The sequence below is a fragment of the Microtus oregoni genome, unplaced genomic scaffold (assembly GCF_018167655.1).
Source record: "Microtus oregoni isolate MIOR12 unplaced genomic scaffold, Mior012 000001F_ref0000356, whole genome shotgun sequence".
In the NCBI taxonomy this organism is placed as follows: Eukaryota; Metazoa; Chordata; class Mammalia; order Rodentia; family Cricetidae; genus Microtus; species Microtus oregoni.
The window spans coordinates 4129445-4143598 of NW_024543060.1; the positions used below are offsets into that span (position 1 = coordinate 4129445).

Here is a 14154-nt window from a genome sequence, read left to right on the forward strand (position 1 = left end):
GTGTTTGCCAGACCAAAGTACAGGATCCTCAGGGCAGGCTGACTAGCTAGACCAGCTACATCTTCCAGCTCAGGCAGCCATGCTCCTCGGTAAAGAAAGTGAAAAGCAGCCAGGAAGACATCCAGCATTGATTGACCTTAGGCCTCAACCCCATGTGTATGCACATCCACAAACATGAACACCCACACATCTGCATGCACACAAAACACACACACACACACACACACACACACACACACACACATACACAAAATGCTCCCTAGTTAAGGGAACTATGAAAAATTCCAAAGTTAATAAAGCAGAAACTGTTATTTTATCTTTTGATGTCTTTTATTAGGTGTGCTAGTGACTATCAGCACACACACTAATCACAGAGAACTGAGAAATTAGAGCAGGCTCAGTTCCTGCTTTGAGGGTTTGTGCCACCAAACACACACTGCACTAAGGTGGGAGGGAGCCCAGTGGTCAAAAACACTTGTTGATCTTACAGGGACCCTGGAGTCAGTTCCCAGAACCCACAGGGCAGCTCATGATCTGTAACTCTAGTTCCAGGAGATCCCATGCCCTCTTCTGAGCTCCATGGGAACCAGACAATCACATGGTGTGCATACATACATGCAGTACAAATATTCATACATATAAAAGAAAATCTACAAAAAATAGCAGCACACCAACACATACACACACACACACACACACAAGAAAAACCATAACACTGCACCCACATAAACTGTATTTAAGGACTATATTGCCCACCCAGGCCCTGTTCAGGTTCAAAAGCAACCACAACATCAAGTTCAAAAGCAACCACAAAAATAACAGCATTGGGGCTGCAGAGATGGCTCAGTGGGTAAGAGCACTAGCTACTCTTCCAAAAGACCCAGGGTTCAATTCCCAGCACCCACATGGCATCTCACAACTGTCTGTAACTCCAGTTCCAGAGGCTCTAACATCCTCACACAGACATGCATACAGACAAAACACCAATGAACATAAAATAAATATAAACAAATAATTTAAAATACTTTAAAACAAATAAAATAAGAGCATCACCTACTACTGAAGGCCATGCTTCACTCCAGCCAGCACTGAGCAGGTCCCTCACATCCTGGGTTGTCCATGAGAGTTGATGAAGATCATGGACTTCTCCCTAACTCACAGAGAGAAGACGGTGCCCGCTTCCCACATGGCTCAGTGTTGAAGACTTGGAAAAGATGCTAAAGCTTACATGAAGTGCCCAAAATGTCTAGGATAGAGTCAAAAATCACTAGTCCTACCAAAAGCCAAGAAAAATCTTCATTTGTACCAGAGATGGTTAAAAATGCCAAATCCAGCCTGGCAAGATGACACAGTGGTAAAGAGCACTTGCTACCAAGCTTGATGAACCGAGTTCCATACACATAACCCACAGAGTGGAAGGAGAAAGCCAACTCTCACAAGTAGTCCTCTGACCTACACACACACACACACACACACACACACACACACACAATTAAAGAATACCAACGACCAAGCAACTTGGTGTTGAGGCTATCTGACAAATTGAAACGTGGCAGCATAAAATGTACAGTTAAAGATTACAAGCACACAGGAAACAAATGGGAAAGACAGAACACCTCAGTAAAGACAGAGCAAATAAAACGCAGTACACGCTCAAGCTCACTAGCTGTGTTCAATGACAAACAAATGAATCTGTGAATCTGGAGATCCAAACAATAGAAAAAGAAAGAAAAAATAACCAAGGGATTGGGAAGGGACCTGGTGAGATATCTGAGAGGTTAGGAGACACACTGCTCTTGTGAAGGACCTGACCAGTTCCCAGCACCCATGTCGAGTGGCTTACAACCACCTGTGACTCCAGAGAGCTCCAATTCCTCTGGTCTATGTAAGAACCTGCCCTCATGGAAACATATAGAAACACACACAGACGTATACACACACTCACACAATTTAAACACAGATAAGATAGGAGTGTAACAAAAGTTCTGACATTCATATTCTAGAAGTAATTGAAGAAATAATGGGTGAAAATTTCCCAAATTCAGAAAAAGATACAACCTATATATTCAAGAAAATGAATGAGCCTAGAACAGAATGAACCAGACAAATGTAGAGTAAGACATATCTTAATCAAACTCCTTGAAAACTGAAGACAAGAAGGAAGATTTTGAAAGGAATGGTACTATCTTACAAAGGCAAAACACAGCAGATCTCCATCAGAACCCACAAAGTATAAAGGGACACAAAAGGCTGAAAGAAAGAACCTATATCAGCCTAGAATTCTATACCCAGCAAAGATGTCCTTTAGCGAGGGCTGGAGAGATGGCTGCACATGCATGAAGAGCTGCGTTTGGATCCCCAGTATCCATATAAAAGGCCTGGCAGTGATACATCTGTAACAGTGGCTGGAGTTCACTGGCCAGTCAACCTAGTTATTCTGTGAGCTCCAGGTTCAGTAAGAGCCCAAGTCTCAAACATTAGGGTGCCACGCAATTGAAGAAGGCGCCCAGTGTCAACCTCCATATGCACGCATATGCATATAAACCCACACTCACATATGCACACACCTACAAAAACATGAAACATGCTATATATACATACATACACGCATACACACACACAAAGATAGCATGTCTTTCAAAATTAAAAGGGGAACCCAAACAGTCTAAATGCCAGACTGAGGAGAAACCAGAAGGCTGCTACCAGCAGACCCACCCCAAAGCATGACTCCAGAAAGTTCTCTAAACAGAAGTGGGAGGGATGCTTAAGACATTGCTTGGTGTGACAAATGAACTTCGACTGGGATAGCCTGGGACAGCCTACTGTTTCATCAGGGGGGTGCCCTGGTGGACACTCCAGAGAAACACAAGACGAAACAATTAGAGATGGCTTACTGTCGTACTTGAACTTGTCCCATACGAAGTGCTCTGTGTGCATTCCCTCATTCCTCCTCCCTAGAGCCTTTGCAGGAGATACCAGGAACCCTGTTCACAGGTGGAAAGCTGGATGTTTGCCCATGCCTAAAGGACAGAGCCAAACTCTCCGGCCAGGCTGCCGAAGCTCTGCAGACATTTTCTCTCTGTGTGCATGATGGGCAAGACTGCTTCAAAGGAAGAGTTTCTCTGAGCACGAAGGAAGTGAGCACACCCGCTTCTGGAGAGCAGCTTGATCTTTTCAAATGGAAGACAGTAGCTTGAGGTGAATAGTGGGAGAAGAGACAGGAGAGGTGCTGACAGGAGTGGAGAAAAGGACAGCGTGGATACAGAGGGTGAGAGCCTCCTACAGTTCAAGATGGAGTGCCCAGACACTAGAGGGTCAGACCTGAGCTGTGGGCACCCTTGAAGCAGGAAGAACGCGGGACACTGAGTGGCCAGCTGGAGAAGGGTCAGGACTCATTTTTCCATGTGGCCTTTATTTTACATAGTCCCCAGTGGTGACCTTGGGGGAGTCTAACATAGTCACATCACGATGAATGGGGAGCTAAGCTCCACCCCTCTCTAAATTCAGAACCAGCAATGCAAAATCAAGATTAAAAACAAGCAAATTGAATTTTCTCTTTTTCAAGCATGAGGGTCAAAATGAGATGAGAACCAGGCTCCTCATTCCTTTCGTGGGACTTACTAAGTGGTCATGGCGGCATGCCCATCCCTGTGCTGGTCTTGCAGATGGAACTAAGCAGGAGGTTTTGGCCCACTCTAGGGAAATAAGCATTTATCAGTTATCTGTGTCCCCTACACACCCAGCTACAGTAGGATTAATTAGGTGTCATTTGTCTGGCTAGAACAGGCTTTCTGAATGTTGAACCTTAGGCACCTGTACTGAGCCTCTCTGTCCATCATTATCCCATGGGCCGCATCAGGGCCACCATCATAACTTCCTAGCTCACCCCTAACACACGTGATGTCTAACTCCTCTTCAGAGCCTGCACCTCCACTTTATTTACATACAGAATAAAGTTAAGTCGCTGAGTTCAATGCAGGGGATAGAACAAGCCAGCCCCCCTACTCCTGCAGAATACAGAGGGGAGACTCATTGCTCCCTCTGAAGAACACCACCCCTTTGCAAACACACTTTCAGAGACCATGATGGCTTAGCCAGGCCAGACTGGCCTCTTGGTCCTCGTCTATGAGACAACGGAAAACAAAGCAAATGAAAGAAGACCATTCTAAACATCCACCGTTCTATGTGAAAGGTGCGTCTCTGAGAGCCCAGTGAGCCTGTGGTAACACAGGTAGATTCTAATGTGAGCAGAGGGCCCGACCCCATCTACGTCTGGCAGTGTTCACCCCACACATACAGAAGACAACCCGAACCACTGAAGTGTTTTCATCACGGAAATGTGGCATCCAAAACAGCGGTGAAAGCTACACTTTTCAAACCGGGTAGACTAGAGCGAACCTCCATTTTATTTTTAGAACAGTGCCCTAGAATGTGTATATTGCACAATAAACGTGAACATCCTTTAATATATTGAAATAAATCCCATAACAACACTGCTTTTTTTCTGTCCAGGCCTTTTGAGCTTGGTGTGAAGTCTGTTCTCTCTTCCATTCACTGACAGACTTCCTTCCCAGTCACCCAGAATAACTCCATCGGTAAAATATTAGCATACATAAGTGGGTGCTCAGTAAACATTTGTTGAATACATGAATGAATAATTATAAAATACTGGATGAAAGCCCCCTGAGAGGTTTGCATTCGATTACAGAACAATGTGCTTGGATATTTAGGTGCCCACACTGAAATGGAACTCAAGAATAGTCCTGGGGGAGCAGTAAAATATTAACCCATTTCTGTCTTAATAAAATAGAATGAAGTCCAAGTGCGATGCCTATGTGCCTGAGGAGGGCTTCGCTTAAAATCAGAGCACAGTCTTCAGACACGTTAGAATTAAGCTATTCGTGCTATTACGTTACAAGGCTACTCAACAAACGCTGATATGCTTGTTGTTACAGGATCAAAAGGAAAGAATCATATATTAAGTTGAATTGTTCATTTTGGAAAACTTTATCCATACAATTTCTCAACTAGAGCTATATGAAAAACTTATTTGAGGGAGAGTTATTGATACCCAGGTAACAGCAAACACGCGAAAAAAAACTTTTTTCGTTTTAAGATACATAGCAAGTAGGCCAGAGAGAATACATTGGTAAGAAACTTTGTTCGATAAAGCGACTAATATTTACCAAATCTGAAGCACAGTTAAAATAAAAAATGCAGTTCTATTACTAACAAAAAAATTAATATTTAAGGTGTATTCTAACATCTTTGTTTTTTAATATGCTTTCTTCTATTATTCTAGTTAAAACAATTAATGGTTTGGCTCAAGTTTGGTGCTTTACTGAATCCGCGACAAAGAACCTAAGAAATAAACGTGCAAATATTAATTCTCTTAACTTGAAAGGGAGAAAATGCTCTTAAACCAAATCCGCAGTGGCAAAGGGGTGTTTTTAATGGCTGCGAAGCTAAGAAGACAGTTAGGGAATCTGAGCTGACCCACCGCGCTGCCTTTTCACTCCACGTGGTTTTCAGCGTGGACTTGAACGTTCTGCGGCTGGGCATGCAAGCGCCCCTTTCCAGTGCCCATTACGCTGCCCTTGGCTTGGCATCCGTTTCAGGGACATCCGCAGGAGAGTGGATGAAAGAGCACACACAACAAAGGTGGTCGTGTGGGAAACCACACAGACACTATGCGACTTCACTTCAGTAAACATCACAACGTTGGTTAGTTTGTTTTTAAAGAGGTGGAAGAAAATTCTTCAGCTTTCTAACTTCACACACCTGCGCTCGTGCGCCATAAAATAGCCTTTGCGCACCAAACGCCATTTCCAGGATGGCTGGGGTGTCTCTATAATTTTATAAACCATCCCCGACAATTGATCGTTGAAGGCGTGCATCGACAGGATAGAACGAACAATTTGTTTTTGTCTAAGGATCACAAATCGATGGTTACGAACTCAAAACAAAAGCATGGGTCTCAGAACATCTTTCAGCCTCCCCCAAATGATCGGCACTCGGGTGGATATAGAATATATGAATTCCTGGTATCCTCTCGGTCCACAAGATAAAAAGAAAATGAGGATTGCAGGGGCTCATCATCTAAACCCACAGCTCCCACTCTGGAATACCTCTGATAATGAGGTGGCCCACAAAAAAAAAAAAAACAAAACAAACAAAAAAAAAACCTGTCTGTCTGTGAGCCTCCCCTATTATAAAGCTGATGTTTAAAAGCAAAACTCTCACACAATGCATCATAACCAGGCCTCACAGCAAGTTATTTATTAGTAAGGAATTAGATAGAAAAGTGTGTATATATATATATATATATATATATATATATTAAGTAAAACACTGAGTAAAATTTTTAAAAAGATCGATCAACTTTCTCCATAAAAAAAAAAAACATTTTGAGAGATTCAAGATACAGTATTGTTGAATAAAACCTTAGTCAACTCAAAACTAATGACATTTTTCCCTCCAGCTACTTCACATACAGCGCACAGCTTCTTCCCCAAAAGGTTTACACTGCTATTCTCTACCACTCCAGCCATTTCTGCCAACATCATAAAAATTACCTTTGCTCATTTCCTCCTCACAACGCGAATTCACCGACCACAAACATCCCTGCACAGACACCTACCCACCCACCTCCCCACCCACCTCCCAAAAATGGTTCAAGCAAGACACACACAAACACACACACACACACACGTGCGCGCATGCACGCAACAGACACACACACACACACACACAAAAAAAAAATAATGACCAAGCTCACAGTTCCTGTTTGCCCTTCAAGCGAAGTCGGGTGTCTTCAGCTTGCCTTTCTGGTCTTCGGTATTGTCACTAATTGCTGGGGGTGTAGTTTAGGATGGCATGAAGCTGCAGAAATCAAAGCTGTGGCTTTAAGACATCGTTTTCTCAAACACATGGATGAAACAACTTTGACTTGGACTCCCTGGCCAGGTTGCCATAAAAATCTTAGAAAGACTCCTTGAAAACTCAGTATCTAGAAATGGGAGGATATTAAGTAAAATGAAAGTATTTAAATCTAGAAGCTGCTGCTCCAAACATAACTCCGAGGATGTCTGATTGGATTTGAAAGCAGGTTTGTATTGATGAGCAAAGTTTATTCTGTAAAAAACTACAATTCTCTCTAATAAGACATTCTGTTTGCCATCTTCTACAGTAATTCTGTTTCTCACGGTCATGATCATACATGCAAAAAAAAATAAAATAAAATAAAATACATTATTTCCCAAATGCATGGACACTGGGGAGGATGCCTTTTTTGAAATAGGCTATTTTTTTTCCTGAATGCTGGTGACTAAATGTCATAGTAAGAGCCAACACTCTCAAACAGCCCAAGAGACTTCAAAAGCTTTCTAAGTTTGAAAACCAAAAAGTTGTGAGTTTTCCTGTATCCCGGGACGTTTTCCTTTCTGAAGCTCAAGCCGAGAAACAGACAAAAGAGACTGATGCGACCGAGCTCTGCCAAGTCTTGCCTTTTCAAAATTTCCTCAGCTCTCCCTCTGCCTCTCTCTCTCTCCCTCCCTCCTTTCTCTCTCTCTCTCTCTCTCTCTCTCTCCCTCCCTCCTTTCTCTCTCTCTCTCTCTCTCTCTCTCTCTCTCTCCCTCTCTCTCTCCTGTCCCTCTCTCTCCCTCACTCCTTCCCTCCCAGTATGGCAACCTTCCGAGCAGTCTTGGCAGAGGTCCAGGCTATGCCAGTCTGTCTGAATTCTTGTCTCCAAAGGATGTCCTTTGCGGATCAATTAATACATCTGAAAACAGGAAGCTGTGGGGCAGTACCCAGATCCTGGCATGACAGCACCGGCTGCTGCCAAATCACCTTACAGATTTCCTGGTGCCCTACCTTTCCCAGGCATCACTAGCATGTTCCCCGCAGTGAGCTAACGTGTTCGCTGCTTGGAGATGGGGAAATCTGTTCTCTAGAAATGTCCATATGTGACATGTGCTCAACCTGCAAACAAGCTGAGCTCCCCTATGAGGGGAGATGAATGGAACTTTAGGAACACTCTCGTTATACATTTGCTTCCCCTTGCCCTGCTGCAAAGAATCATGGGAGAGTAGAAAAGGAGGCATGGAGATTAAAATTTAAACTGTCACGCCTCATCCTCTGGTGAATAAACATGGCTCTGGTTGATCATTTACTCTTATTTTTAAGGAAACAGTATGTAAACTATACTTACTAAAATTCTGCTTTAGGGAGGAAAAAATAATAAATCCTTTCAAAACAGAAATATCAAGGAAAGAGGAAGATAAAACATTAGCAAGACTAGTAATATATATGTATACATAGATGACCACATAGTAACATCTGAGTCTTAGCCATTACTTGTTTTCTAAATTTGCGGTAATGGTAACTGAATAAGCATACATATCTTATTTTCATCTGTAGCATTGTGCACTTTTGGAAACTAAATAGCCAGGTAGAACTTCACTCTTTTACCTGGTTAAAGAAAATATCTTGCTTGATTGGTTGGCAGCATCAATAATTGAGACTTAGTACACCTAAGCTCTGGAATGACCAGGCTTTCACAGAAAGTCAAGAAGTCTGAGTCCTCATCCTTGGGTCTGTTGCTTTCTCATTTGGATAACCTCAAGGTCACAAACTTGCTTAATCTGTTCAAGTCTAATTTTCTCATCAACTAAGAAGGGTCAGAAAGTCATGAGTGACTCACTCTCTGGGCTCCTAAAATATCTTTTCATATTCAGGTCACCAACTAGATGTGGCATCATCACAGACAAGGTTATGTGTCACTTGCCTAGGAAAAGTGAAAGTCTTCCAAACCCCTCCAGACACAGTGTTCAGCAAATCTGCTAAGGGGACAAGTCATGAGAAGAGAGCACACAGGCGTCACTCTGAAGTCCTATAAAACTGTGCACACACACACTGCTAAGTCACAAAGCTGACAGATCAAGGGGATCCTACAGAAACACCATGAGGGCTAAATTAAAACACTAAAGAAACCAGGCAACATGTTAGCTATTCTTTCAAACAGGAATAATGAAACAAGGCTAGGACCGCAGCAATTTTAAATCCACAATCAAACTGTTGCCGCCAAAGTCAAAGAGAATCTTAAAAGCAGCAAGAGAAAGGACTCATTAAGGTACAAGGGAACCTGAATAAATAAACAACAGGATTCCTCAAAAAATACAGAGACTAGAAAGAAGTGGGTCAACCATTGGTTGTCCATAAGAATTTGCCGATAGACTATTGCTGAAGACACAGGTCACATGACAGAGAAATCATGCTGGTACTGACATAGAAGCTTCCTCCTTGTTAGCTGGACAGACTGTCAGAGGAAGAAAAGTCATCAACAGTCTTGCCAGCTGTGAACCCTGTGAACTATAATAACAGTCAGCATGGTAAGTTACGCACACCACTGCAACCATGGCATGAATGCTATGGGAACAACCAATCACTTTCTTATTGAGTCCCACTCAATAAAAGGGAACTCATGCCTGGAATTGTAAACTGGACCAAGAACCCATAACTAGAGATGCCTTAGGCCCTAGGAAAGAAGTTATTATTATTATTATTATTATTATTATTATTATTAATTATTATTATTATTTTGCTGCATAGCATCAAACTGCCTTCTGAATAAATTCTTTATCTGTATACTCATAGATTAGTGTGGCTCCCACCCCTCATCAGAGAAGCTTCCTTTTGCTTGAAGGCCTTGTCTAACCTTGTCACCACCAAAGCTCCACTTCCACATCCCATAGTTACATCTCCACTTTCATACCTCACAATGAGGATTATGGTCCAAAATGTGTCTAATGGGGACATTCAAGCTATGGTAACAACTAAAGAAGAACTGACAAAGACTAGGGAAGAAGCAAGGGAAGAGAACAGAAATCAAAACACTCAGACAGATGTGAGGATGGGACCTGATATTGGCCACATGGTCAGTGTCTAAGAGAGGAGCTACCCCAGGAGTAAATGAGTGTGTGATCAGCATGGGAATGCTAGGGGACACAAAACAAGTACAAAAGCAGCATTTCAGGTTCGCCAGTAATCAACAACAGGTGCAGAGGCACAAGTCTGTCATCCCTAGCACATGGGAGGTGAGGTGGGAGGATTGGGATGTTGAGGATGTTCTGAGCTACACAGAACAACCAATGAAGCAGCAACGGGGTAAATATCTAGCGGCACTATGTTGAAGAGATGGTTGTACTAGTGTGTTAATTGTAGCAGTCTCCACAATAGTCAAGGGGCCCCATCAACAAATGGGTAAAGAAAATAAGACATAGACTCAAGTCGGAAGACTACTAATTCTTTAAAAGTAAGAAAATCCTGTTAACTAAAACATAGTGGATGAACCTGGAAGGTACCCAGTGAAATAAAATAGACACAAAATGATGGACACCTGCCACTCACTTCATCGTGGGCCCCATTAAAGGACACTGAAGCCAAGAGTACAACGCTGGTTTCCTGGGGCTGAGATGGTAGAGAGGGAGGGATTAAGGAAGATTGTCAAAGCGCATGACCGTTCAATCCAATCAGCAGAGAAGTTGAAGAGCCCGCCTGCTCCTCACCACAGCTGTAGTTCTGAACAACACACTGTGCTTTCAGGGAGCCTAGGGTAACCCCACAGCATTGCCGCCACACACAGAATAAGCAAGTGAGGTGATGTGTATGCTGATTAGTCTGGCTAGGCCACTGTGCAGAACATGCATATTTCAAAACTCATCTTGTCCTCCATAATTATACTTTTATGCCAATTTCAAAAAATAATAAAATTAAAAATAACACCACAGACCAACATCTCTTATAATTATAAGTGAGAATTTTCTGAACCAAATACTAGTGAGATCCTAGCTGGATCCAGCAATGTAGTCAAAAGATTGCCAGCCTTGACCAAGTGCATTGTACCTTGGGAACACAAGGCCTGTTTAACACCAAGAAGCGGGCAACACAACACATCGCACTGGCAAAATAAAGAAAAGACACCACATGATCACCTCTGTGGGCACAGGAAAGCATTTACAAAACAGGCTTTGTGAGTTCAAAAAGAAAAGAAGCATACAGTCAACTGGCTGGAAAAAGAAAAAGAGAAAGAGGGGGAAGCGGGAGGGATAGAAGGAAGGGGCAGAGGAAGAGGAAAGAGGGAGGGGAGAAAGGAAGAAAATTATTTTTTTTTCTGTAATAGAAGTGAAATAACCTATAGAACAGGAAAGCATTTGCAAACCATGCCTCTGATAAAGGTCAGTTATTCAGAATTTAGATTTGTGTTTCATTTTGTTTTTTTCAGTCTTAAGATTCCCCCACAATAAGGGTCTGGAGAGATGGCCTGGCCCCTGAGAGAACTCACCACTCTTGCAGAGACTCTAAACTCTGTTCCCACTGAATCCACTTTTTTGGCTCACAACTATCTCTAACTCCAGCTCTGAGGGCTCAGATACCTCTTCTGGCCTCCTTGGGCACTGCACTCACACGCACATGTGCACACGTGCACACACACAGAGTTGGAAAAAAAGTCTTTAAAAAATTAAGCATAAAGGGTTTTTTTTTTTTGAGGCAGCTGATCCACTCCTGGATAACGCCTCAAGAGAACTTTAAAACCCATAGGCACAGCTTGTGCACAGATGTTTGGAGTAGCATCATTCACATCAGTCAGAATAAGGACAATTCAGGAAGCTCTAAGCTAGCCAAGTATGATATAAACACATGGTGGAATATTACTCAGCAATGAAAAGGATGAGGCCCTGATATACTCTACAAGATGGATGAAACATGGAAGTGAGGTGGAGCCAAAGAAGCCAGGGATGAAGGTGCATGTATTATATAGCTCTGTTTACATAAAAAATCCACAATGGACAGATCTGTAGACACAAGGTTTTTCATGGTTGCCAGGGTCTGGACAGAAGGAAGGATGAGTGAGTGGTTGCAAATCAGTTTGGAGTTGGAGCTACACAAGCAGCGAGCGAGCGAAAGTCACAGGCTGAACAAGAGAACATGGTAAGTTTTGGGTGCGCCTGCTATCTTGTCGTTTTAAAAACATATCATCTCTCTTCAATGTCTACAAGTGCTCTGACTGGTCACTTGAAATAGCCATGGTGGCCCTTTTGGCCTGCTACACAAAAGGCTTGTCAAACACCAAGGCCCTCTGGAATCTACTCCCAGATGCACCCAGCAGCTCTAGCTCCTAGTGCTGCTTCAGCCTCTTAGTTTGGTCCCAGCTGACTCCAGCATTTCCAGCTCCACCCACATAGGGTTTCTCTGCCCACTCTCAGGGGCTGGTCTCCTTGGAGAACACGAATACTGGCTACCAGGCACTAAGGAAGTCAGAGTGTTGACAGCCAACATCTCTCATGCACTGTGTCCTCTCTTCCCAGAACACCTCGTTCTCCACACACAGCATCCTGGCAGCTCCTCGAGCTTCCTTCAGTCCTGACCCACAACTCACTTACCTCTGTACCCTCAAATTATCTGCTTCCACTGTTTTTCATCCTAGCCTCCCACATAGTCAGGACTCTGTCCTCTGTGCAGTGTGGGACACTGAGCAGCAGGACTGTGCACACTCATAAATATGTCACTTCCCTTTCCATTTGCACATGACTTACTGATGGCTGTGAAGCCTTTGGACTAAAGTTTTCAGACAGAAAAGCCCCAGAATTCATTAGCCAGATGTCTCAGCTGGTCTTCAGTATATGTCAGGATCCCAAAGAAGTTGGCTCTAATGCAATGAAGAAATGCCAGCAGAAAGAGGGCGAGCAGGGAAAGAAGGAAGTGTCTTTCTTCCTTATCTTTTATATAGGTTGGCACTAGAAGGTGTGGTCTAGATTTAGGGTGGGTCTTCCCACCTCAAATGATCCAGATTTAAGGTGAATCTTCCAATCTCAACTGGTATGAACTTAAGGTACATTTTTCCTATCTCAAATGATCCTATTAACTAAAAAATCCCTCACAGGTATGCTCAGTGACTTGGGTTTATTTATAGTTAATTCCAGATATTCTTGACAACCAAGAATAGCCATCACAATGGCTTACAGAAAATTCTTTCCATTTACTTCTTTGTACCATAGGTTAATTTCATATAGATGGTCATATTAAACATATAACATCATTTGCCAGAAATAGCAAATTCGTTAACAAACAAAGATGTCATCAAATTCTCCAAGTGGAAAGCTATCTGTAAGTTCAAGGCCTGTGAGCAAGCCTGGGAGAGAAGGTTAAACAGCCCAGCACTGGGCAGATTCCTTCACCCTGATGGAGTCAGAAGGGTGAAGAAGATTGGGAAGGGGTGCTTTCCTCTCTGTGTTAGTGACATTTGATACTTCACCCTCTAGATATCAGTACCATACTGTGTCTCTCACACTGTGAGAGAGGCCAGTCCTTAGCAAACTCTAAAAACAGGCAACAGATCCAACAAGAGTTGAAATTTGCCTAGCGTCAACCATGTACCCTGCTCTACTCCAGAGCCCTCATTCAGCACTTCCATCTTCCTGAGAACACTTCCAACTCACAAACATATTATTTGTGCCCTGGAAGTGTGTGTGTGTGTGTGTGTGTGTGTGTGTGTGTGTGTGTGTTTGGTGTGCTGGATGTGTGCTAGGTGTGTATGTGTGTTTGTGCATGTGTGTGAGTGTGTGTGTGCTTGGTGTGCTGGATGTGTGTGTATGTGTGCACTGGGGAGTATGCTAGGGGTATGTGTGCTATGAGTGCTGGGTGTGTATGTGTGTGTGCTGGATGTGTGTGCTTGGAGTGTGTGTGTGTGTATGCTGGGTGTATGTGTGTATCTGAACTAGATGTGTGTGTACATACCTATGTTTGCAAGTTTGTGTGGGGAGATTATAGTGGGGGGTACATGCATACATATATGTATACATGCACAAAGAAGTCAGAACACAGCCTTAGGTGTCATTCTGTAACAGAGCCCCAGACCTTAGCACAACTGACTCCATGTTGGAAGTACCATTTAGTCCATAAAACTCAGCACATAGATAGCACCATCTGCCAAGATAACAAAAGACCTAATCCACCAAACCCATAGTTCTGAAAACGTCTCTAAATGTACTACCCTTGCTTTTTGGCTTCTGTAGCTCTGCTTCTAGCTAACTGTTCTTGTTAACTGAGGCATATCAACTTGGGATGTGGTTTTGCACTTAAAAGCTCTCCCAGAGA

General features: G+C 43.0%; 1 protein-coding gene across 3 annotated transcripts in view; it reads right to left on the bottom strand.

The window, feature by feature from the left end:
• Window positions 1–14154, bottom strand: part of Msra (methionine sulfoxide reductase A) — a 317284-nt gene that overhangs the window by 287247 nt on the left and 15883 nt on the right. The window contains exon 1 of one of the 3 annotated variants that reach the window (XM_041673436.1): window positions 6779–7421. The exons of 1 other annotated variant lie outside the window; for it this stretch is intronic. Coding sequence is in view for 1 of the 2 variants with exons in the window: in XM_041673421.1 (XP_041529355.1) it covers window positions 6576–6585 (10 nt within the window). In the remaining variant the exon portion in view is untranslated. Of the gene's footprint in view, window positions 1–6575; window positions 6601–6778; window positions 7422–14154 lie in introns of those variants that run through there. One more of the 3 variants, XM_041673421.1, reaches the window with a different exon arrangement.